Below are 25,056 nucleotides of genomic sequence, written 5' to 3' on the forward strand. Positions count from 1 at the left end.
AGGTCCGAAGCTTGGGAAACGGGAGGGGGCGGGGCTGCTGTTAAATGCTCTCATCTGATTGGCTCTCTGGGAACCTACGGCTGCCACGCGGGAAAGGAGCCTCAGCTTCACGCATGCGCACTTGGTCAGAATGAGCCTCGGGCACGTGAGGGAAGCCGCGGCAGGAGTAGGGCGCGTGCGCAAACCCGGCAGCGCGATTGCGAACCCGCTGCTGCGGCGGTTCCGGTTTCCCCCGAACTTTGGGGACCGGAGGTCAGTCCCGAAACCAGGTAAGGGTCTACGGAGGAGCCAGGGACCCACACGGTTGTCCGCGACTGTCAAGGGCTCTGGAGAGAGGCCTGGTTCCCGGCTCGCGACCCTGAGTCGCGCAGCCAGTTGACCTGCGGCCCCGCTGGCGCTGCGGTGCAGCCGCCCAGGGACCTGAGCTAAGTCTTCCCTGCCCCTGGTTTACCTTCGGCTGCTGTGGGTCGGCCCTGGGGCTCGGCCCTGGGGCTCTTCAAGGACTGGCGGGGGGCCCGCCGCCCCGGAGATGACAGTTCCTCTGAGGCCCGCCGACGAGCCGGACGAGCCCCCTTTGCTGTCCGCAGAGCCCGTGGAGCTCTTAGCGCGTAGCAGGGCTGTTTTCGGCTGCACGTGGCAGGTGTCAGCATTGCTCTTGCCAGGCTTTCCGAGGGACCGCCGAGGACCCGCGTCCCTCCCTGGGGGCCCCCAGCCCAACTCAGACGCCCTGTTCAGTGCGCAGTCTTCAGACTAGCTAACCTTTAAGGGTCCTTCCAGCTCTTCGATTTCCCTCCGAGTGTCCTGAGCCCACAGTGTCACCGGCCCTGTTACTTAGATGTGCCTGAAGGAGCTGTATCTGCCCTTGGAATGACAAGCCTGCCAGGATGCATTCCGTCTCATCTGAACCTCCTAAGAATACTCAACAGTCATGTCGCAGCAGTGAAGAACCCATCTCTTTCCAAAACCCCATCCATGCATGGAAGATCTCAAGCTTAAATAGGTTGATCGCCCCCCACATTGTGTTAATCCATCCGTCAGTACTATGCTCATGGGATACCTAACCAAAATCAAATTATTTTTAATCACATGGCTCTGTTTTCAGTGACCATGTTTCAAGTCCACCAAAAAAATTTTTAAAAACGCACAATTTTATCACTAATTTCAGTTGGTCTCAAAATCCATTATTTGAGACACTGTAGAATCTTGCACTCACAGAAGAATTGAGGAGCAGGTATTCCTGAAACAGCTCCAGGCAAAGACAGGTGTGTTTCCTTACAAGAAAAATGTTAACCCCCAAATCAAGTACTAGAGATTAGTTCCTAACCATGCAAGAGGCAGGAGGTCATTGCTTTTTGGCTACAAAATCAGATGGACTATGTTCAGTTTGAGCGTGTTTGCTTCTGTTTTGGATTTTGTTTTTTTTTTGGTCATTGTGATTTTAAGTAATTTTTAAAAATCTATTAATATCTTAATAAGCTAACATTTCCAGGAGCTAGTATTCTGATTAACCAAGTTGTCTTGTTAACCAGCTGATGTGGTGAGATATCTTGGTGAGGTTGCTCACACCATATTTCTTACCTTAGGTTAAGCTCTTTGGTAGGGTCTTCATTTTAAAAAATCTACCAGCCCTGTGGTGAGATGGTGAAGTTCACACACTCCACTTCAACACCCTGGGGTTTGCAGGTTTGGCTCCCCAGGCGCCGACCTACACACGACTCATCAAGCCATGCTGTGGCAGCATCCCACATACAAAATAGAGGAAGACTGGCACAGATGTTAGCTCAGCAACAATCTTCCTCAGCAAAAAAAATTTCAGGGCCAGCCCAGTGGTACAGCAGTTAAGTTCGCACATTCTGCGGTGGCCCAGGGTTCATGGGTTCACATCCCGGGTTCGGACATGGCACTGCTTGGCAAGCCATACTGTGGTCGGCGTCCCACATATAAAGTAGAGGAAGATGGGCACGGATGTTAGCTCAGGGCCAGTCTTCCTCAGCAAGAAAAAAAAAAAAAAGCATTGGCAGATGTTAGCTCACTGCTAATCTTCCTCAAAAAAAAATTTCAGAGTGTGGAAATTGTCTTTGCCTAATTGGACTACAGAGAAGCTTTATAAGTATGTATAAATATGTATTAAGTAACTGTTCATCTAATCTAAACCTCCCCTGCCCCATACTGGAGATTTTGCACTGCTTGTATGCAAGCCTACACCACTATTTCATGGCCTTGCAAGGATATGATTACAATATGATTTTACTATAACATCAAATTGCTCCAGTATTTCTCTTTTGCTTTGAAAGCTTCAAATTGACAGCTTTTGAGTGGAGATCTTTCACATTAATTGGGATAAGATCAGGCTATTCAGTAATAATGGCTGCTAATGGCATGAAGCCTTTTGTGTCTATTAACCAGGGTGTTCCTTTGTGTCATTGATTTTTATATCCAAACAGTTTGTCATTTGGGGGGGCCAGTTCTCCACAGCAAAAAATGAAGAACTCTAAAACTTTAAATCTGTAGTTTAACCATTAAACGTGGAAGTGATTGAGTATACTCTTAAATATGAATTTTTTCATCTTTCTTGTCCTTCATGATTTTTCCTACTATATTAGATAATTTCTAAAGATCTCTATGTTTAAAGTAGAACTTGCTTCAATGAACGTGGTTTTATCTTTCAACTTGAACCTGCTGGGAAGTCAAGCTGTATTCTTGGCATCATGATTTTCTCCGTGGCACCCGATTTCAAAGACCACAATTATGACCTCACCAAACTGCATGTCTTTGATAATTTCATGGCTTCCAAGTACTTCTTAAATGGGACCATACCGAGTAAAGTAGTTTGCAGATCACTATGCTAGATACCTTTTCACTCGGAGCTCTAAAACAAAAAGTCCATGAAACGATCAGCTTGCAGACTGGGTTTATGGGGTAAGACCCCAATTGATGTGGTGAGTTTGTCCAGGTTTCTTCAGCTGTGTCATGGAAGGATCCGAAGTGCACCTAAGTGATTTACATTTGTGGCGACATGTACGGTGTTCTTCTCACCCTCAGTGGTATTACCTCCATTTTACAGACGAGGAAGCGTGGCCAGAGTGGCACGGTGAGTAAATCACGGAGTCAAAACATTGACACAGGTCACACTGACTACAAAGCAGTATGGCCTTTCAGGGAGAAAAAAATGAGAGGAAGCGTCCAGAAGAGAAAGTTGAGGAAAATGAGCTAACACTTTTTAAGGAGCTGGGGGAAGAACAGATCTGGAGATGTTACGAAAGGTAAAGAAACAAGCTGTAGAAAGATCAGTTTAGTTTAAAAAATGGAATTGCTAATGCTTTCCCAAGATAAGTCTTCCTGAAATAATCCACATAGTGGATCTCTTCCTTATTTGTATCAACTACGATAATATATTTGAAAGTGCTTTGAAAACATTTAAGTCCTGAACATGCAAAGCATCATGAACGGTAATAGAGGCTTTGAGACTTTTAGAAGAAAAGGTAGAGTGTTATTGCTGTTTTTTGTGTTTCTCTTGTTTTAATAGTGTGGTTGGTAAATTATAAAGTTCCTGTTAGATGCTGTAAATATAAGGAAATCACAGTGATGCACACAAATAGGACAGTTGTAATTCTCTGTGGATTCAAAGTTTTCTGTTTAAAACACCCTGAGCGGGATGTTGGTGTTGTATGACTTGAAAGCCTCTTTATCGGCTTCATTAGTCATCTCTTGAACTCTGCAGCATAAGCCTATTAAATGTTGAGCAGACCCAGAGTCATCTCCTTTCCTCTTGTCCCCCAAAATCAAGGATAACAGCTCTGCATTTCCTGCGTAATCGATTACGATGTTCTCATTTGAGGAGTAATTCTCTGAAAACACTTGCTGTGGGTGAAAGGTGCTTTATCTTCCCTGTAAAACCCCAAGCCGAGGGGAGAACAGGGTCTGTTTCAAGCCTGAGCCGCAGTTCCTAGGAGCTCCATTTGGGGAGGTGTTCCCGCTCTCATTGGGATTGCAGGCAACTACAGCAGGAGGGTGAGACACATATGAAAGGGAGAGAAAGGCTGCTTTATTTATTTACTTTTTTTAAAGATTTTATTTTTTCCTTTTTCTCCCCAAAGCCCCCCAGTACATAGTTGTATATTTTTAGTTGTGGGTCCTAGTTGTGGCATGTGGGATGCCACCTCAGCATAGCTTGATGAGCGGTGCCGTGTCCTCGCCCAAGATTCGAATTGGCGAAACCCCAGGCCACTGAAGCACAGCGCACAGACTTAACCACTTGGCCACGGGGCCAGCCCTTATTTTATTTTTTTGCTGAGGATGATTCACCCTGAGCTAACATCCATTGCCAATCTTCTTCTTTTCACTTGAAGAAGATTTGCTCTGAGCTAACATCTGTGCCAGTCTTCCTCTATTTTGTATGTGGGTCACCACCGCAGCATGGTCACCGATGAGTAGTGGAGGTCCCCACCCAGGAAATGAACTTGAGCCACCAAAATGGAGCACGCCAAACTCAACCACTAGGTCACAGAACCGGCCCTGTAGGCTGCTTTATTTTAATTCCCATTCTGCAGAGAGCACCAAAACACACTTTTGAAACATGAATTACTACTAAGCAGTTTCCAAAAAATCAGTCTCCTCTCTCTTTACTTCAGTGCCATCAGCTGGCCATTTTGTCTTTTTTTTTTCTTTGAGAAAGATTAGCCCTGAGCTAACATCTGCTGCCAATCCTCCTCTTTTTGCTGAGGAAGACTGGGCCTGAGCTAACATCCGTGCCCATCTTCCTCTACTTTATATGTGGGACGCCCGCCACAGCATGGCTTGACAAACGGTGCCACGTCCACACATGGGATCCCAACCAGCGAACCCCGGGCCACCACAGCAGAACATGTGCACTTAACCGCTGCACCACTGGGCCAGCCCCATGTTGTCTTTTTGAAGCTGCACCTCGCACGTCAGTCTGTTCAAGCTCACTGTTTGGTCCTTCACCATTAATTAGGTCATTGTTTTGTGATCTGTCATTTTCCCTCCTTATTGGGGAGGGGGGAAAAAAGACTGTGACTAAGGAGGTAATCAGCACTCCTGAATTCTCGTCTCAATCTTAAATATTAGAAATGTAAGAAACAACAACTTTTAAAAGTGTCTGTCCCAGCAGCCAGAGAACCTGCTAATGCCTGTGTTCTAGTACAGTGCTGCTCAAGCTTCGGGAACGTGCCTCTGAATCACCTAAAGATCTTAGTAAAAGGCGGGTTCTCGCTGGGGAGCTCTGGGCTAGGGCCCAAGATTCCTCATTCCTCACACGCTCCCAGCTGCTGCCTTTGCTGCTGCTCTGTGGACCACACTCTGAGTAGTCAAATTCTAGATCTTGTACGGTAGCCACTGGCATGTGTGGCTGGTGAGCACTTGGCTAGTCCAAACTGGTGTGCTGTAAGTGTGAACATACCCCCGATGTTGAGTACTACATATGAAAAAAAACTCAGTAATTTTTTTATATTGATCACATGTTGAAATAATAATATTTCGGGGGCTGGCCCAGTGGCATAGTGGTTAAGTTTGTGTGCTCCGCTTCAGCGGTCTGGAGTTCACAGGTTTGGATCCTGGGCATGGACCAACTCACCGCTCATCAAGCCATGCTGTGGTGGCATCCCACATACAAAATAGAGGAAGACTGGCACAGATGTTAGCTCAGGGCTGATCTCCCTTACTGAAAAAAAAAAGAAATAATAACATTTGTGATATATTGGGTTAATTAAAATATATTAACCTTCATTTCATCAGTTTCTTTTTACTATTTTTAATGTCACTACTAGAAAATTTAGAATTTCACATGTGACTTGTATATATTTCTGTTGGCCAACAGTGTTCTAGAACATTAATGCTATAGAAGCAACAATTTTTGTTCTTTTTTCAGATGACCCAGTTTCTCAATCCCCTTGTAACCATTTCACCTTCTTGTTAACTCAAATCAATACTCATTTAATTCTTTCCTCTAAATGTTTTCCTTTCCCAGCCATTACTCTCCTTTACACCCTCTTCGTGTCCATCGTTGCCATCATGATCCTGGGGCTCGCATCCAGCAGTCGGACGATCCTCAGAGCCAGGATACAGGCAGCACCCTCGCTCAAAGCCCTTAGCCGTGACATTTAAAGTGTGGTCTCTGGACCAGCAGCAACAGCCTCACCTGGGAGCCAGTAAGACATGCAGAATCTTAGGCCCCACCCCAGACCTAATGAACCAGTATCCTATTTAATGAGATCCCCAGGGGAAAGTTTGAGTGGTGAAAGCTTTAACAAGTATCTTTCCTAAAGCACCCCATTTTGTTTAATCTCCACATCTGTTCCTTCAGTTAGTTAATGCCGTTTCTTCAAGGTTGATATACCATGAAAGGTGTGGCTAAGAGAAACTAGTGCTCTCTCTTTCTAAAAAAAAAAAAAATACTTCAACAGTGAATTTTAGACAAATGGCATCCAGAAGGTGGGTCCAGAGATTGAAATGCTATGCTTTCCTGAAAACAGATTCAAATATCCTTTCTTCTTTGAGACACAAAGGAAAGGCGTTGCATCCTCTTTCCCACTCTCTAGAGCCCTGGAGCTGCTGGTGAGACAGCCTTACCTCGCTGCAGCTCGTTTAAATCCGGGATTGTTTGCTCCTGTCACAGGCCACGTTCCAGAGCTGACATGCCATCCCCACAGTGGGTGTCTGTCTTGGTCTGGGTTGATTATGGAAGCCTGAAGAGGGAATGCGTGCCGGCTGGATCCAGGTCAGGAAGAGAGGCACCTAATAGAATGCGAGTTCCATATTCCAATAATATGCACTCCAGTGATTTGGGGGCGTAATAAAGTTTGAGGACCACTGCTCTATAGCATGTTGTCCTTCCCAGGCTGGTGTTATCAGATTTGTGGACGTCTTAATTTCTCTTTTATGCTACAGATTCCTTGGGCTCCATGAGGCCCATGCCTGGCACATAGTAGATGTTGAAAGTATTCATTGAACAAATTAACATTGTGTCTTATAAAGGCCCCAGATCTATTACTCCTAACTTGACCAAGTGGGAAGGGGAAGTCGGTGGAGAGCCAGCCGTGGATTGGCGCACACTCGCAGAGGGAATCAGGGCGAGCTGTCAGGACTGCTGGTTTGCCTTTACTAGCACTTCTTGTTACCCTTTTTCTTTTTCTCTTTTTTTAATGTCCCAACGAGCTCTAATCCGAGCTGCTTTTATTGTTCCTCAAAGACTTTGGGTTGCTTTGTGGGTATCACAAAAACTGAAATCCAATCCGTGTTCTTCTCTGGGCTTTGGGGAAGTGGAACCATGGGTGTGTTTGTCATTTTGAGCAGGCGCTGGAACAGAGCCAAAGCTCCAGGAGATACTACAAGTGTTGAGAATCATCCGACGGGCTGTTGGAATGAGCTGTTCAACAGAGCAGCAGTAACTGAGCACCGGGACCTTCGAGAACTCCAGTTGGGTGGGAGGCCTTCCAGTGTGTGTCCCCGCCCTGAACTAGGACAGAAAGGTAGAGATTTGAAACACAGAGGCTGGGGACAAAGCAGCTGGGGACAGCACTCTCTGCCCCGCCCTTTGTCTGGGAGTTTCGCCTTGTCTCAGACTTGCTTCCTTTCTTTGTCACTGCATTGTATCCCAGTGCAGGCCTGCCTGGTCAGATTTACTCACTAGCGGAAGAGAAACCCCAAGAGGGGCGCTGGGCTCCTGTGCTGTAATGAATCTGATCCAGGGACTAGATGCTATCTGGTACACACAGGAATTTCGTTCTGTGGGTTGAAAGCAGAGACAAGGGGAGGGGAATTTTGGACATCGACTTCGTCTCATTCACGTAATCATTTATAGGGAGTGGGTTCTTTGTTGTACAGATTTCCGAGAAAGTACCTGGGTTTATCATTTTTCTTTTCCTGGGGATCCTTCTGAAATATTTCACACAATAAACAAAGCTAGTTGTTAAAGCGCCGCTTTCACTGGCGCACTCTCTTTCAGAATGTCTCCCTTCGCAGCCACGGAGCCCCTCACCAACACCCGCCGGCACTGACAGATCATCCTGAACGTCAGACTTTCACAAAGACAGGAGTTCAGACCGTAATGTCAGTCACAGAATTGAAAGCTAGCATGGCGTAAGGCTTGAAAGTTATATTTCGTTATACTTATTTTCTGTAGCGATAGAAGTGAAGAAGACTGCATTATCACTCTAAAGATGACCAGTATCGTCTCGGTATCAGTTGCACTGATCACTAAGGTTGGACACTTGGATTTAAAATGCACGTATTTCCAAGGAAGCACGTGTCTGCACTAGGCTTCCTCAGTGCTGATCTAGGCTGTCAGTGTGGGCTCAGTAGATGTTAGCAGTCAGAAGACAGCGGGTGACAGGTAAATGAGCTGAGAGCAAACCTGGCCAAGTAATTTGGTGGATGATAAGTTACTTTTGGCTTAGGAAGTTGGCTTAGGTTTCGTCCAGTTCCTGCCTATGTTAGAGACCAGTTGCCATGAGCTAGAATTTTGAAGGTTTCAAATGGTAAAAGAAGCTATGTAGAGCCTCATGGGAAGCAGTTAAAAAGGGCAGCACATCTGTCTTTGGTACCTACATAATCCTCGATCAGGAAGCATGAAGCAAGTGGCACATTCTTAGTTCCCATAGTCCACCTGGGTGACAGGGATTTTGCTAAAAACCAGCCTCATGCCCTCAGAGGTATCAACAAAAGCCCTCTCGGGAATACTTTTTCTCTGATCTTTAAGCCTGTGTGGAATGGGCGGAGAACTGCTCATTCACCCGTTTTCCAGATGAGGAAACTGGCCCAGCTTGTGGCTTGCCCCGTTTGCGTGGGGAATATGCGGATCTTTGAAAAGAGCTAACGCCTTTCAGGTCCTTCCGCCTTCCTCCCCTCGACAAAAGCAGAGGCCTGTGGGGTTCAGCATCTCCTTGTAGCTGTTACTCTCTGTACTATTCATTTGTCAACCAGGACGGGTCAGCCTTGTGCTACATCTTGAGCGGTTATTTAAATCTCATATCATTAAATGCTGCTTTCTTTTTGAATATCTTCTCTCTCTGACTAGACTGAACCTCATGAAGACAGAGTCTAGCGCTTTTCCACATCGTATCACTCACTATAGCACGCATGGTATTTTGAACCTAGCAGGCATCTTAATAAAAACGAGTTGATTTGGGAGTTCTAACGATGAGTACCAGTTGGATCACGTTACTGGCAGTGCATCTGAGGGAACAGGTGTTCCTATTCAAATCCATGAAACTGGAAACATTCAAAACAACAATCATGACATTGATTGATAGTGATATTTACTGTGTCAGACTGCTTAAGCTCAGCTGTAAAATAGACTATTGCATACTGTTGTCTTTACATTTTGATTCAAAGATTCTCAAATGTTTAAATAATGTCACTTGACTCAGACCCTAAATCTTGCTTGATGTACTATTAACATTTCTTTATCAAGTGGCAGTCCTGTTCCTTTGAATTTCACGCTCAAAACCTCTCCTTCCCAAGAAAACAGTACCTCTGGGTGCTCTGAAGATATTTTTGGTCAGTTATAAGAAAATGTTTCTCAGCTGGCAGGGGCACGTACCCCTGAGAACACGGTAGACCAGGTGAGGCTGGAGAGAGGTGTTGCTGCTGAATAATCTGCACCAGTTTCCTAAATACCCTCCGTAACAGATGGGTGGTCATCGTTTGAACCACTTTACAAAAGATTAGAACCCGCAGGATAATCTTGAAAAGCAAATGCATCTTCCTGAAAGACTATCTTTTTGTCTAATTCAGGTCCTGAACAAGCAGAGCCCCTCTCTATGAGTACCTCGGGTTTATTTCGCTTTCCTGCACCACTGACCAGAATACGCACAGTGTCGTGGGGACTCCGGCTTTGGGAGAGGCCAACATTGTTATCCCCAGGAAGAGCAGTCACTCGGGTCCAGATGGCAGGCAAGAAGGACCGCCCTGCTCTGCCTTCCCTGGAGGAGAGTGAGCTTGAAGAGCAGTTTGTGAAAGGACATGGGCCGGGTGGCCAAGCGACAAACAAAACAAGCAACTGCGTGGTGCTGAAGCACATGCCCTCAGGCATCGTCGTCAAGGTAGAGCAAGAAAGACGGCTAGGGGAGAGGTCCTGAGCCCCGCTTTTAGATGGCTGGCTTGCACCGCCACAGTAGGTTTCTGCTGAGTGATAACGGGTGTCGGCTGAAGCCTATTTTCATTCTGGCCCCGGCAATAGAGGGCATTGCAGATCTCAACCCCTGCCCTGAGCCATTCCTCCCCAGGGCGGAACCTCCTGCACCGCCTCAGAAGCTGCCTTCCAGGACCTTGGGAGCCAGGCTATTGCTGCCATCCTTGAAGCTGGCAGGCAGCACGGGTCTTGTAAAGCTACTCGGCTGCAGGATGGCTGCAGAGAGCTCTGCAGCACCGCCGTGGGCTCCAAGTCCTGAGCGGCAGGCCGGCCTGGGTCGTCTGCTAGCCGTCTCAGCCCTTAGTGACCTGGCTCATTAGTCAGGATGGTCACATCCTCCGTGTCCCTCTGTCACCTCTTTGGTAAATGTCAATGACACCAACCTTCTGAGAGTGATGTTACAAACCATTTTCAGCCCTCAGAAGAAAAATGCTATGCATAGCTGCCTGTAGGAGTCTTCCTTCTTCATATGAAAACCAGTCTCTCATCAGAATCTCACCAGCTTTCAACACATTCTGAACCTCTAGGAAATGCTGAAGTGCTTTCTCCTGTTTCCTGGTTTGGTAGTGGCCCCACTGCCTCTCAAGGGAACTGCCAGTCCATTCTGTTTGGCCAGGGCCCTAAGGCACCACAAGCCTTTGAGGTACAGTAGAGAAGAGAGAGCAAAGGCAGGTTTTTCATATTCCACCAATACTAATAGCAAATATTTATATCTCATGTAACTATGTGGCTGGCACTGGTCTAAACCACTTTGCACGCATTAACTTTTAGTCCTCACAGGCCCACATTCATTATCTTCATCATGGTACAGACGTGGCATCACAGGGACAGAGGGTAAGTAACTTGCCCAAGGTCATACAGCTGCAGGGGTCAACCCAGACCAAACCCAAAGTCTGTGTTGCTAACAGCTTTTCTTCAAGGCCATGTTTTTGAGCCAAAAGCATATCAATTAAAACCTCAATCACTTATCTTTTCCTCCTTGAAAAAAATGTCATTCATGAGCAATAATTTTTAACCTGTTTTACATAACTTACTCCAAATTTGCTTTTAATACTGTTCTTTCACCCTAAATTCAAAGAATTTCTCTTTTAGCAAAGCTTTGCAAGGCACTCGCCTGTAATAACTAAGGTATTACATGATGAATGTTTTACATGATGAATGTTATGGTTGACAGTAATGAAGAGGCCCTTTTCCTCTTCCAAAAAGAATTTGATGTCTGTATGTGGTGTGTACCAAGTGCTTGTTCCCTGGCCACAAGCTAGACATATGGGTTGATGTTTTCAAGATTATTTTGGGACTTTAAGTATTTGAAGGCTGTCCTTGCTTCTAAACAGAACAGCACGCCCAGTGATCAACAATCACTGTGAAAGCCACACAGTACGGCTGGGGTGTGGGACGGGGCCGAGGCTGGGCAGAGGCAGGAAATGGTACGGCCTTCGTTCTGCCACTGGCTCGCCGGGATTCTTGACAAGTGGCTTTGCCTCTCTAGCCTGTCCCCATCTGTAAAGTGACTAGTTTGAATTTAATGACTTCTGAGGTCCTGTCCAGAACAAACTGTGGTTTTCACTTTATAAAATATGATCTCTTACAGTGCCATCAGACACGATCAGTTGATCAAAACAGAAAGCTAGCTCGGAAAATCCTACAAGAGAAAGTGGATGTTTTCTACAATGGGGAAAACAGTCTTGTATACAAGGAAAAACGAGAGTCAGAGAAGAAAAAGCAAGAAAGGAAAAAAAGAGCAAAGGAAACCCTAGAAAAAAAGAAACTCCTTAAAGAACTCTGGGAATCAAGTAAAAATGTCCACTGAGTAAAAATGTCCAGATTCTGACTAAAACACTGCCAGAAGCTTTCAAGGAATAATGGTGGTGAGTTCCATCACCAGCATTATTATGGAGCTTTGAAAGAAAGATCTTTGACAGACTTAAAAGACCTTAAAGTTTTTTAAATGGTGGTCTAAGTTGTAGTGAATGGAGATGCACAGTTCAAGAATAAAACTGTAAAGCAGCACGAGGAAGTCATCACTTAAAAGGCTAGCGGCGACTTTGGGAGGGGGAGGGCCGTCCACGGCATGCCGTACTGGGAGGGGCCTCCGGGGTCACCGACAGTTCTATTTCTTGACCTGGGCGGTAGGGAGAAGGATGTCGCCTTATTTTTTCAAGCTATACATTTGTGTGATTGTAGCTTGTTTTATTATCAAAGGTTAGAAATAAAAATATTTTTTTAAAGCATAGTCATATGCCCCTTAACAACAGGGGGATGTGTTCTGAGAAATGCGTCATTGTGCCATGTCATCATGCGAACATCATAGAGTGTACTTACCCACACCTAGATGGCACAGCCTACTGCACACCTGGGCTCTATGGTACTAATCTCATGGGACCACCGTCACGTATGCGGTCTGTCATTGACCAAAGCATGGCCATGCAGCACGTGACTGTATTACTATTAATAAGGTCCATTTTTATGGAGAACTATAAAATTGAGTCAAACATTAATAGCAGTTAGTGCCATCTTGTCATCTGGGAGGTTATTGCTCATTGATACTTAGATGTCCATTAGCTTAATATCAGGTTGAGAGAATAAGAGAGAAAAAACAAGATGGCAAAAGATTTACAAATCAGTAAATTACTTGTCCATTTACCCCATTAGCTTAGACTATGTTACCAAGTAACCTCTCTGATGTGGAAATAGATCGTTTCCCATATGCTGATTTACTAGTGGATTTATAAGAGATGACGTTCCACAAACCGGATTTGTTTATGAATGTGCTCAATACCATCACTCCAGCTGGATTTGACCTTACAATCACTTGGGGTTTTTCTAGGCATGGTTAATAGCTTGGCTTGTTAGAACACATCTGGAGTCCATTCATAAAACAAGTAGAGGAAATACCATGAGGTGAGGCGGCCACCGTGAAACACAGGGCCCGCCGCACGTCTGCCTGCAGTCAGGACCAGTCCAGTCAGCAGGCCCAGCAGACGCCCAGAGCATGCATCCAAATAAGCTTACCGTCAAGGCTCCTCTCACCTTGGAGCAGCCTGGTTTGGAAGCTCAAGCGTTCTAGGCAAGGCTCTCTCCACCTCTGGCTGCACTGTGCAGGCCCTTCCCCATTCCAACCTCCACTTAGAAGGTAGCCAAGTAAGGTATCTAGAATAGTACGCAAGAAACCAGTAAGAGTGGGAAGGGAAATTGGGAGCTGCAGACAGGAGGGACAGAGGCTTCAGTGTCTGTCGCCTTTCTTGTACCTTTCTGAATTTCCTGTCATGTGCGGGAAGGAGATGCAGGCGAGCCCATTCCCTAGAGCTCATTCCTACGGCCTTTACTCTTACGGTGGGGCCCTTGCCTCCCACCTGCAAAACTGACCATACCCCGCCTTGTAGTCTACCCCCCACCAAGGCGAATCCTCATTACATGGGGAGCAGTGCTAGGGCCTGGGGCAAAGGCTACCTCAGAATCCCTGTGCCAGGCACGCCTGGAGACCACCACATGGACTCAGCACATCTGAGGCACCCAGCCCGGTGTTCTCTCAGCACCAGCTCTTCCTGTGAGCACCAGATGAACTCAAGCTAGCTTGAGTTTAGTGGCCGCATGGCATGAAAACAGATTCCTGTAGCACCCAGGAAGTGCCCGCAGGATAAGCACCTACAAACCTAGAGGGTCCTAATTGTGGGGTGGGGTGGGGAGGGAGGGCACAGTCAGCAACAGTGCTTCCACGGTGGTTCTTGTTTTCCTCCTGGCACACACCTAAGTGTGCCACAGCCACAAGGCATCCGTGAGGCAACGTCGCCTTATCCCTGCCTCCCGACTTAAGCAAGCATCCTTCCCCCAGCCTGTGGTGCCCATGACATCACACAAAAGGTCTCTGGGCCAGTGGGAAAAGACCCTTTGACAGGCTCTCCCACCTCTCACTGAGGAGCTGTTTTTTAAAATACTACTTAGGAATTCAAGGAATCCACATCTTAATACAAATTGTTAATGAAAATAAGCTTTATTACATCAAGTAATAAATACATACAAAGATGCAAACAGTTTTAGTCATTTTCTTCCCGATGTTTGGATCCACTTACAGGAAAGGCAGAACTGAAATCTATTACAGTCTTAGTAGGGAAATGTTCGGGGGTCCTTGTTAGGTTGGGCAGGTTGCTCTTTCTTCTGTATTTATAACTTGTGCATTTTTTAAATTGACTTCAAAGCACTAACAGTCATGCAAATGCTTAAGCAAAGAAGTTACATTAAGCAGAATCTACGCTGTCTGGCAAACGGGGCCATCCGGCTACTAAGTAAAGCGTGCTGTCAGAATGCTGAGAACAAATCCCGTAGAGTTGTAGTCACTTGTGCAAGGAACAAAGAATCTGGGTAACATAAACGTATTCAGAAGAGAAGATGAAAGCGAGACCCTGGTGTCTTGGAGGCAAACTACAGTTTGCTGTAAGACAGGTAACTTACGTGCATCTTTTGAACCAATGCTTAAAAAAAGAAAAAAAACCTGGGTAGTTCCTAACTATTTAAAATGTAAATCCTAGTCAACTGCAAAATCTTTTCTCAAATCTTAGAGACCATAGGTTCAGAGCCTAGTGAACCCTGAGAGGGGTTTGCGGAGGAGAAATCAAACTGTTACCATTTTGAAAACAAGAGTTTCATCTGAACAGGGGAGGTGAACTGTAACTTTCTGTCTTGCAAGAAGCTGGAAAACCTTCCACTGTAACAAGGCAGCTAGGATCTGGCGTTCCGCTCCGTTTCGGCCAAGCACTCCCGAACCAGTCCTCTCGCGTGGATGATGCCTGGAAGAGAGGCAGAGGCTGGGAAGCGTCGGGCAGAGCCCATTCCAGAGGAGGAGGAGGGCCCTTTCACAACCAGCCGGAAAACCCGCACACCGGCAGGAACTCGGCACCTGCAGCCCACGACCCCGGGATGCGAGCGGTGTGCAAAGCTAACTAACTAACGTCCCATCCCACCTCTCCCAGCCAAAACTCCTCTTCACGCCTCCCTAAAAATGTCCTCCTGCACTCCAGGTGACAAGCAGCAAGCTCTCTCTTCGGGACCTGCTGTTAGATGACGGGAATAAACGTTATCTCCACCCAATTCTTCAAGCCTGGCCCATTTTGGAGATTCCATGCCTTCAAATCATTACTTTTTCTGGCTTCTTCATATTCTAAACTCCAGAAAGGTTTTGATAAATGTCAGGTGGCCTGCACGTAGTAGGGTCAGGACGATTCCTACTCACTTGTGTTCAACTCTTGGTCGACCGTGACGGCTCCTCCTCAGGTCCCTGAGCCACCTTCTGCCCTTTGTCTCCCCCGTCTGTTATCTCTATGATTTGGAGGTTATCTTTTGCTTGCGTTTTTTTGCCTTTACGGAACTTCATGATATACTGATCTCATTTTAATAGACATCAAGAATCTATCCCAGTAAGAGCTGACTCTCAGAGGGCATTGGGAATAACATCCCCAAGTCACTTAGGCGTCCACACCTCACAAATCTTACCTCTCAGAGCTTCAGAAGACTTTCTTCCATAAAGGGTCAGACAGCAATATTTTAGGCCTTGCGGGCCACATGGTCTCTGTCATAAATACTCAATTCTGCCATTGAATCGTGAAGGTAGCCACAGACAGAAGCAATGGGTATGGCCATCTTCCAACAAAACTTTATTTATGGACACTGAAGTCTGAATTTCATGTAATTTTCACGTCACAAAATCATATTTTTTTCACCATTAAAAACTATAAAGAACCATTTCCTAGCTCATCGGCTATAGTTTGCCGACCTATCCACAATGTGCCAGACACCCTCATGCCCTCGTGACCCCTTTTCACCCTGCTACGCTGTAAACTTGGCTGGCCTGGCTAGTGGTCAGGGTGACTGGGGGACCGGCTGCTCGCCTAGGATATGCCCCAGAGCGGTCACTAGGGATGTCCATGTGTTGACTTCAACCACCGGTGTGTCTGGATGGCTGCAGACTGCCTTTTAGACTTTGGGGTCCAGCGCCTTCCCAGGGATTTTCATTCGGGTAACCAGCACTCCAGTTACCAGGACGCTTGCCTCCTCCCCAGACAGCAGCCGGGACGGCAAAGCAATGCCCCTGATCCCGTGGGTTGGATCAAGGATGAGCTCCACAGCTCTCCCACGCCCTTTGGTTCCAACCTCTGCCTGCCAGGCCCCTCCCCACACCTGGGCCTGTTACTACCCAACCTTGCCTGGCAGTCAGCCTCTTGACAAAGGCTTCATAAACACCCAGAAGCCCACTGCTTTCAGTGGGAGCCTGTCCCAGCTGTCCTGGACTATCACTGCAGTGTCACAGCCTCAACAGAAGGCTCCCTGATGCCCCAGATTTATAACCAAAGAATGTTCTCTCATTTTTCTCCCATGTTGCTTCTCTAACCTTCTGAAGAACCCCCATCCCTCCTGCAATCAAATTCGCACAGGCCGCTGCCGCTCTGAACGGCCCCTTCTAAAACAGAACCCCTTCCTCCCTCCACTGCCGCTGCCTCCTGAGGCGGCAACCTGCTCCACTGCCTTCTGAAGCCAGCTGTCAGGCACACCTGCACGAGAGGACTCTCTTCTTTTCTCTGGCGTCCTCTTCCCGCCCTTCCTCCCTCTTCAATCATGGAAGAACTAAAAAGGGTTCCCTCTCCCTCCCCAGACTAGGGCAGACCCACACACCCGCTGGCTTGGAGGGCAACGCGGCTCCCCGTGTCCCCGGCCTCGCCTGGAGGAGGGAGCCTGCAGTATTTGGCTCCCGTGGCTCCCTGGGACCGGTGTCGGCCACCAGGAGCGGGGCAGACAAGAGACAGTGTCGCGGCATCTGGCTACAAAGGTTCCATTTAAAGCAGGTGGACCCCCAGGAAGCACGCAGGGCGAGGAAGGTCACTGGCTGCCCTTCTTAGAAGCCCCAGCTGAAGACAACTGGCCGCCAGGCCCCTTCCCGTCAGATCCCAGGGACAGCCTGCATCCCAGACCCGCTCGCCCCCGCCTGACGCCTCCAGCTCCCACAGGAATTCTGTGCCAAAACGGGGGCCCCTGTGGCGAAAGGGACTCTTCCCTCCCTCACGCTCCAACGTTTCCCCCGGAAAACCTTTCCAAACAGTCAATGGGCCAGTGCTTTGGGGTCACCCAGCAGTGAGGCAGGCCCTGTCAGGATACCCGTCAGGTAAGACTAAACGACTCACCACGTTTGAGTCTCTCCATCGCGCTCTTGCTCCCCGCATAGGTGGGTCTGATCTCTTTCCCCAGCTCTTCGATGATGGCCAGCAGCTCAGCGTATTTGCTTTGGGGCACCTGGCTGTTCCCGCTTCCCTAGGATCAGAAAGGAAAGAGTTCAGGTGGACTGAACCCTGACCTGACCTCAACGCCACGGTCAGGACCCCACCACGTGCTGGCCAGAGTGAGGGCAGGGGAGGGGAGAGGCCCGAGCCCCGGGTAGGCTCCAGAGCCACTGCCTCCGCTGGGGCCAGGCACGTCCCCTCAGAGGGACCACTGCCGACCAGGGGGCGGCCCTCTCTCCTGTCCTTGCACACTCAAAGAAACCCCTCTGCAGTCTTCAGAAAGCTCTTTTATCATCTCAAATGAAAAAAGGGACTGGCTTGTGAGCAAGAAAGGGCTCACTGAGAACTTCCTGGGACCCGGAGGGAAGAGCAAGTACATCCCGGGGGCTGAGGGTCCAGAGCGAGTGGACGTGATGGAAGCCACACGTGGGGTCAGCAGGACTAAAAAAGCCACCAAAGACCATCAGGATGGAGCCCAGAATGTGTTTAAATTCATCCATCCTCCCCACGGGCAGGGCCCACCCCAGAGAAATCCTTTTTCTCCAGACCCCCACCAACAGCCCCGAGCAAACACCCAGATCAGGGAGGCTGGGTTCCCCACCGGCCACAGGCCGAGGCCGCCTGCTCAGCCTCATTCTCCCCCCTCCGCCCTCCCCCCTCCTCCCATCGGGGCTCTTTCCCTCCAAAGGCCCTCGCCTGCTCCTCCCTCCTTCTCTGGTCCTCCCTCCTTCTCCTCTCCGTGGCCTCCTCCTCAGCATCCTCCTGGCACCTCCTCTTGGCCTCGTGCTCCTCCCTCCTTCTCTGGTCCTCCCTCCTTCTCCTCTCCGTGGCCTCCTCCTCAGCATCCTCCTGGCACCTCCTCTTGGCCTCGTGCTCCTCCCTCCTTCTCTGCTCCTCCCTCCTCTCCAGGCTGCACTTCCCCCCATCCTCCCGCTGCCACCGCTTCTTCAGGTGGTCCCGCTCCCGCCTCTCCTCCCAGGACACGACAGCCTGGTGGGACATGGTCGGGGAGCCGCCCCCTCACCCCAAGGGACAGCCTCCGTGGCAACCTCAGAACGTGGCTGAGTTCCGGCCACAGGAAAGAACCTGGCGGCTGGTGTGTGACACCCAGGGCTGGGCCGGGTCAGGTCCCTCCCCGGGACAGCAGTGCCCTGGCAGGTGCCGCATGGCTGAAGCTGTGCCTGACTCCACTGATGCGCCTACCAACCCGAGGAGGCTGGTGTGAGTGTTCACCCTACTTCACTGGAGGAAACTGAGTCTCAGAGAGGTTGCCAAGTGGGGGTCACAGTCTCATCAGTGGTGGCACCAGGTGTAAACCTAAGTGGCCTCATTCAGGGACCACAATGAAACATGTGGACTCCATGAGCATTTGGGCCCCATGTTCCTCTTTTCTGGGGTCAGACTTTGTGGGGAATGAGTGGGAGCGGGGTCCCCTCTCCTCTGTCCAAACCCAGATCCAGAGTCAAGGTCAGGGCTGACTTTCGCAGGAATCAGGCACCAGCTGACCCAGCAGGGATGCAGGCGGGGTGGTGGCCCCAGCAGGAACTGCGGCTCTGAGGGCCTCTGGCCTGCGGGGCTCTCCCACCCCTCCCATCTCTTGGGGTCCCCCCTCTGTTCTGAGGCCCGGGCCTTGGGTTGAGGAGGCTCAGGTGACTGCCCCACTCCATCATCTCTACTCCTCGCCTCTTCCATCCACTCTCCTCCCTGGAGAGTGGGCAGCAGGTCCCCTAAGGGCGCAGGCCACCCCCAGAGCCCCTCCCACTATGCATCACCCCTGCTGTCATACCTGGGTGTAGCCTAGAGATGGTGGTCCATAGTCACTCAGCAGCTGGCGGTACTGTGAGGACGTCGCCATACTGGTGGAGGGCGGGTGGACGCTCCCAGCTACAGGGAAGGAGAGAAGAGTCAGAGACTCACGGAGCCTTGGCTAGTTGTGCCCAAAATGAAGACTCTGGATTAGGCAACAGGCCCCCCGCCCAGGACCCATGCCACCAACAGTGGTCTTTCTGCAGGATAAAAAACCCTGCTCCTGGGGCTGGCCCAGTGGCCCAGCGGTTAAGTGCGTACGTTCTGCTTGCACGGGCTGGGGTTCGCTGGTTCGGAGCCCGAGTGTGGACATGGCACCGCTTGTCAAGCCATGCCATGGCAGGTGTCCCACATATAAAGTAGAGGAAGATGGGCACGGATGTTAGCTCAGGCCCAGTCTTCCTCAGCAAAAAGAGGAGGATTGGCAGATGTTGGCTCAGGGCTGATGTTCCTCAAAAAATAAATAAATAAAATAATCTTAAAAAAAAAAAACCCCACTCCTGTCCTATGGTTTGGTCATGGCCTACACTCCGCCTAGATGACTGATGATAAAATGTAGCTAGCAAGCCACTGCTCTTCAAACCCACCACCACTGCAGACATCACTAATCCATCACAGAAGTCCTTCCCATCATGCAGTCAGGATTGGTACCAAAGAGGAAATTTGCTGCCATTCTCAGCCTAATCCTTGCCAGTCCCCTTTCCCTGGGTCCTGCTCTGCAGAGGTTGATGACCTAGAGTCACATCGCTGCCACAGGAGCCCACCTGCTACTGAGCCTGGTCCACACCCGGACTGACTTCCTGTGTGTGCAAACCTCTGCTGGACTATATGGTGAGGAAGATGGGGAGAGTTTGGAAGATTTGCAACCCAACCCTGGCTAGAGACTGGTGCACTGGACACAAAGGCAGGAATCTGGAGAATATCATGGCCTCTCTGTGTGTTCTCAGACAAGCCCCTCAACCTCTCTGAACCCATCACCCCCTCCCCAGAAAGGGTAATGTTCTCTTGACAGTCTGATTCTATGCCCAGATGTCTCGCACCTCAAGAGAGGAGGGTAAGGCCCTGCTTATAGACTGCAACACTCAGAGACACTGTCCCTTAGCGGTGAGGAACCATGCAGGGCCAGGGCCCGGCTCAGAATGGAGTCTCTTGCACGGGGGGTGGGGAGGTCCTCAGCAGGGAATTTTCCGGCTCCAGCTCAGTAGCTGGAAGCATGCAGACCCATAATGGCGTCCGAGTGGCCATTAGCGGGTAAAAGGATGTCCTGCAGAATAACAAACAGCGGTAACCATGGAGAATTTACCTAGCCCTCCTCAGCAGCTGCCCGCCTGCCTCCACGTCTGGCCGAGGAGCAGCTCCCCCTCTGCCTGCCTCCCCAGAGCCAAATGGTCTCCTGCGCACGCACACAGCGGGCCATGCAGACTTGGCCCCGGGGATGGACAGCTGGTGCCAGGCTGGCCAAACCGACCAGCTGCTCATCTTGTGTGGGCAAGGGGAGGGGCAGGGGAGGAAGGAAGTTCAGGAGCTCAGGCTGATGGAGTGGGAAGGGGCCCTAAAGAACCCCGAGCCCCTCCCCACAGAGAAACTCAGACCAGAGAGGGTAGGTGTTGCCCCAGGCCACACAGCGCAGGAGAGGCTAACACCCCAACGCAGGTCCATCTGTCCGGGAGCTGGGGACAGCTCTGTACCCAAGATGTCTTCTTCGGTCTCAGGCCTGCCCTGGATATCCCCATGGGGGCCCAGGTTTATGTTCAAACACAGGATGCCCAGCCAGGAAACACAGATTCTGCCACCTCTAAGGTGGGAACTGGCCACATCACTGTGCTGCTAGGAGCCTCAGCTGCCACCCGCCTGCACTGCTGGAACATGCTGCTCAGGACAGGGACACACTGCGAGCATGTCTGCAACCTCTGGCCAAGGCAGCCACAGATGTGCAGGGGCCAGAGCACAGGGATGGGGCAGGGTGGGTACCCCCCTGCTCCCCCCACCCATGCCGAGCTCCCCACACCAGCCAAACCCCAATTTCCTGAACCTTCTGATGTGGGAGTGAGTGTGGTCTGGGTAGCTCAGGCCTCGCAGCCCCAGACCTGGGTTCCAATCATGCCCGCTACAAGTTACCACACCTCCCTGGGAGGCCAGGATGCTAAATGGGGGGTATGGGGGAGGCAGGCGGGTGTGTATCATCCCACAGCACTTCAAGGCGTCTGGAAGATTCTGCTCCCTGGCAGGTGAGCTGGACACTTCCCGTGCATGCTCCACACCACCTCCTGCCCCCTCCTCCAGTACTCTCTTCACTGTGTTTCTTGCCTCCCTGTCCCATCTCCTCTCCTGCCAGCATGGCCTGGACTAGGGGCTGGTCCATCTGAACCACACCTGGCTGTGTGACGTTAGACAAGGCCCTTCCCTCTCTGCACCTCAGTTTCCCCATCTGTTTGAGGCAACGCTCCCAATAGAATGTCTGAAGGCTCCAGATCCTGCTCTTGCATGGTGCTGGGGTTAGGTCTTGGGGGGCTGAGGGAGGGGGAATGAGAAATCGCCCAGTTTGGAGTTGGGGAGAAGTGGGGCAACAGCTCAGTCACCTGGGTGACATGGTAAGTGACCCGGATTCTGTGCCAGTGCCCACCCCTTACTCTGTGTTGAGGGGGGGTAGCTATGGTCCTGGAGAGAGTTGGCGGAGGAAGGGCCCCAAGTTCCACTCATGCCCACTCCTTCCTGCAGACACAGGGAGGGCCAGCGGGTCGGACTGCAAGAGGCCAGGGAGAAAACCAGACTGGGTGTGAGCGCGGCCTTCTCGGAGCATCGCAGACAATGCGCGCAGTGTGCGGGGACCAGGGAGGGCCCGGAGCTGAGGGAGGGATTGGCAGAGGCCAGCAGCTCCTGGGGCCAGGCGCAGCTCCCCGCCCCCACGCCAGACAAAGAGCGGCCTGGGCCTGGGGAGCTGGCGGCCTTCCCGCCACTTGGGGCGCCTGGGGGGGGTTCTCCGGCGGGGAGGCGGGGGCTTTGTCTAACTCCGCCACTGCCACCGCCGGCCAGGCCGCGGCTTGGCAACCCGCGAGCAGGAGGCAGGGCTGGAGGGCGTGAGGGATGATGACAAGGAAGCCGGAGGAGCGGCAGCGGAGAGTCCATCTTGGATGCAAATGGCAGGGGGAGATCAGGGCTTTCTAAAGGGGTCCAGGAGGAGGTGGGCAGCCCCCCACCAAAACACTAGAGATCTAAGGACCTCAGCACTCCTCCTGGAATTCCCCACAGGAGACAGAAGAAAACCTGCGCACAGGTGCTAGCCAGACCAGAACGGGGTGTCAGGGGTCCTGAGTGGGTGCCCCTGTCACTCTGTGACCCCAATCCCCAAATGTCCCAGTTTAGGGCCCCTGCCCCAACTATGCCAGGGCACTCCTGAGAGTTCCCATCTGCCCAGGCTGGCACCAAGACCTCAATGCTTCCCACCCCAGAAACAGTCGAAGGAGGCAGGGAGAAATCCTGCCTGAGCCACAGAGCCTGTCTTTGTAAGGTCTGCAGACCCCAGAGCAGGTGAGAACATTGGAGGAAATAGTGGCTGTTTGCTCTTGGGGCTCAGAGCCCACATTTGACCAATTCAACTATCCCCCCATCCACACCCTCAATCTTAACCCCTTCCAGTCTCCAAATCTGTGTCCCAGGAGTTAAAAAATATACACGTATTTATATATATACACACGGCTTTTCTGGGTTCCTCTTCAGATTTTTAGAGTCAACGTTTGGAGACAAGGCCCCAAACTTGCGGCCAACTGCCAACGTGGCATTTCTGACCAGCAAGGCCAACCCCCTCCCCGCAAGGGCTCTGCCCCCGCGCCCCCCCCAACGCGCCTCACTTTTTTGGAAGTCTGTTTCCAACCAAGCGCCTAAAGGAGAAGGATCCTGTTGAGGAGACAAAGCCGGTTACCCCCGAACCCCACAATTTTACCGCCCCCTCCCCATGTCTCCTTCGGTCCCTGGGGGAAGCCCTGGGCACAGCTTAAAGCTGCCGGACAACTTCTGGAGGAGTTTCCGGAGAGCGCCCGCTCCAGCCCCAGGGAGGGGCGAGGACGGCCCCTCGGACCCCTGCAGGAGGGGGCGTCTACCCACACTGGGGGCTCCGCGATGCGGGGCCCGGGCCGAAGGGCAGCCCCCGCGCCCGCGCGCAGGCACTCGGAAGCCCCCGGTCTTCTCCAACTTCTTTCGCTCGGCGCACGCCGGGGGGCCTCCCGCGTGCCTGCTCTGGGCGCCCCTGCGCCCGCGCGCCAGGCCGAGCCCCGCGGACCAGCGCGTCCCCTGCACCGCCGGTGACCCCAGCCGCCCCGCGCCCTCAGGGGCCGCGGCACCCGGCACGCCGCCGCCCCCGCCCTGCACGCGCGCGCCCTGGCCTCGCACACGTGCAGCCCTGCAGCCGGCCCCCGCCCGGGCCTGCGCCCCGCGCCCCAAGGGCAGCCCGGGCCCCGCGCCCCGCGCCCCGCTCCCAGCGCGGCCCGGCCGCTCCCGACTCCCGCCGGCAGGGGCCCTCGCCGAGCCGCCCAAAAGCCGGAGGAAAAAGGAGCAGAGAAAAGCCTCCCCCGCCCTCGGCCGCCGCGCTCCCCGCGAGCCCTCGGCCGCCGGCGTTGGGGGGACGGCGGGCCGCCCGCGCCCCGAGCCCCGGCCCCGGCCCCGGCCCGGCGCGGCGCGGGGCGCCCCCGCGAACTTTGGCGGCGCGGGCGCCGGAATCATGGCGGCGGCGGCCGCCGCGCTGCCCCGGGCCGGGACCCGGTGCCCGCCGCCCCCCGCCGCCGCGGGCCCCCGGGAGCCGGGGCCGGGGCCGGGGCCGGCGCGGGCCCCCAACTTGGCGGCACTTGGGGCGCGGCGCGCGCGGCCCGCGGGGCGCACTCACTCACCGGCGTTGAGGGAGGCGGCGGGCATGTGCGCGGTCAAGTTCGGTTTGTAAGACATCCCCCCGGGCGGCGGGGCGCGCCGGGGCGCCGCGGGGCCCGGGCCGCGAGGGCGGCGGCGGCGGCGGCGGCGAGGCCGGGCGGCGGCGAGGCGGCCCCGGCGTCCGTGCGCCCGTCCGTGCGCCCGCCGAGCTCCCGCGCACTTTTTGTTGTTGACGGCTGGGGCCGCACCGGCAAATATGGCCGTCCCTCACCCTGACACCCGCTGCAGTATATCACCCATACATCGGGCGGGCGGGCGGGCGCAGGGGCGGCCGCAAACTTTGAGCGGAGCCAGCGGGGCCGGCCCGGGCCGGGAGGGGGCGGCCCGGCGCGCCGCGGCCCGGCGTCAGGGGGTGGCTCCGCCCGCGGCCGCGCCCCGCGCCTCCGGGCGCGCTCGGCGCCCGCAACTTGGCAAACTTTGGGGGGCTGGGGTCCCGGCGGCGCCCGAGGCCCGCGAGGGTCCCTTTCTTCTTCCTTGCTTGCAGCGCCTGGGGATTTGCTATTTGACCGCTTAATTGTTCTTTTTTTTTAATAGCTAGGTAGGATTGTAGAATTACTTTTTTCTCCCCTTGATTGTGGGGGCAGGGATGGAAAATTACCTGGAGAAAATGGTGGCGACTGGTATTTTTAAGCACATAGATCATTCCAGACGCCGAGGTCTGGCGACTCCCCAGAAGAAGAGCAACCAATTCTTGACATTGATTTCAAATAAATTTCATGTCCCTGTCCGAATTAAGTGGGTTTTAACCCTTTGGGGGCCCAGGCTCCTTTGACGCTGACAAAAGCCAGGGGCCTCGTCCCCTGCAAAAATTCACCCTCGCATCCACGTAGTTTTGCACCTTAACTCAGTCAAATATTTAAGAAGCGCCTACTGTGTGCCGGCACGGTTCCGGGTGCAAGGGTACAAGAATGAACTTGG

The 25,056-nt window shown here is 52.0% G+C and overlaps 2 protein-coding genes across 15 annotated transcripts; one reads left to right on the top strand and one right to left on the bottom strand.

Annotated features, from left to right (window-relative positions):
• The first annotated feature begins 113 nt into the window (after window positions 1-113).
• On the top strand, window positions 114-12,160 carry MTRFR (mitochondrial translation release factor in rescue). 11 transcript variants are annotated; one of them, XM_070629270.1, is made up of 6 exons: window positions 144-269; window positions 5,987-6,167; window positions 6,635-6,736; window positions 7,312-7,487; window positions 9,754-10,061; window positions 11,742-12,160. In XM_070629270.1, the coding sequence occupies exons 3-6, from the start codon at window positions 6,654-6,656 to the stop codon at window positions 11,958-11,960; spliced, it is 786 nt and encodes a 261-aa protein (XP_070485371.1). In that variant the 5' UTR covers window positions 144-269; window positions 5,987-6,167; window positions 6,635-6,653; the 3' UTR covers window positions 11,961-12,160. The 11 variants fall into 11 exon arrangements, with proteins under 11 accessions (XP_070485372.1, XP_070485378.1, XP_070485370.1 ...); XM_070629277.1 differs by lacking the exons at window positions 5,987-6,167; window positions 6,635-6,736 and adding an exon at window positions 7,964-8,097 and having other exon boundaries at window positions 118-269; XM_070629274.1 differs by lacking the exons at window positions 5,987-6,167; window positions 6,635-6,736 and adding an exon at window positions 2,954-3,091.
• Window positions 12,161-14,122: 1,962 nt separating this feature from the next.
• CDK2AP1 (cyclin dependent kinase 2 associated protein 1) lies at window positions 14,123-24,411 on the bottom strand. Of its 4 annotated transcripts, XM_070629286.1 has the most exons (5): window positions 23,323-23,577; window positions 23,070-23,115; window positions 19,202-19,299; window positions 17,320-17,446; window positions 14,123-14,934 (listed from the first exon to the last, which is right to left on the bottom strand). In XM_070629286.1, exons 3-5 carry the CDS (start codon window positions 19,268-19,270, stop codon window positions 14,867-14,869), a joined length of 264 nt encoding a protein of 87 aa, XP_070485387.1. In that variant the 5' UTR covers window positions 19,271-19,299; window positions 23,070-23,115; window positions 23,323-23,577; the 3' UTR covers window positions 14,123-14,866. The 4 variants fall into 4 exon arrangements, with proteins under 4 accessions (XP_070485387.1, XP_070485385.1, XP_070485386.1 ...); XM_070629284.1 differs by lacking the exons at window positions 23,070-23,115; window positions 23,323-23,577 and adding an exon at window positions 24,102-24,411; XM_070629285.1 differs by lacking the exons at window positions 23,070-23,115; window positions 23,323-23,577 and adding an exon at window positions 20,525-23,067.
• Between the last annotated feature and the right edge of the window lie 645 nt (window positions 24,412-25,056).

The sequence above is a fragment of the Equus przewalskii genome, chromosome 7 (genome assembly GCF_037783145.1).
Source record: "Equus przewalskii isolate Varuska chromosome 7, EquPr2, whole genome shotgun sequence".
NCBI classification, from domain to species: Eukaryota; Metazoa; Chordata; class Mammalia; order Perissodactyla; family Equidae; genus Equus; species Equus przewalskii.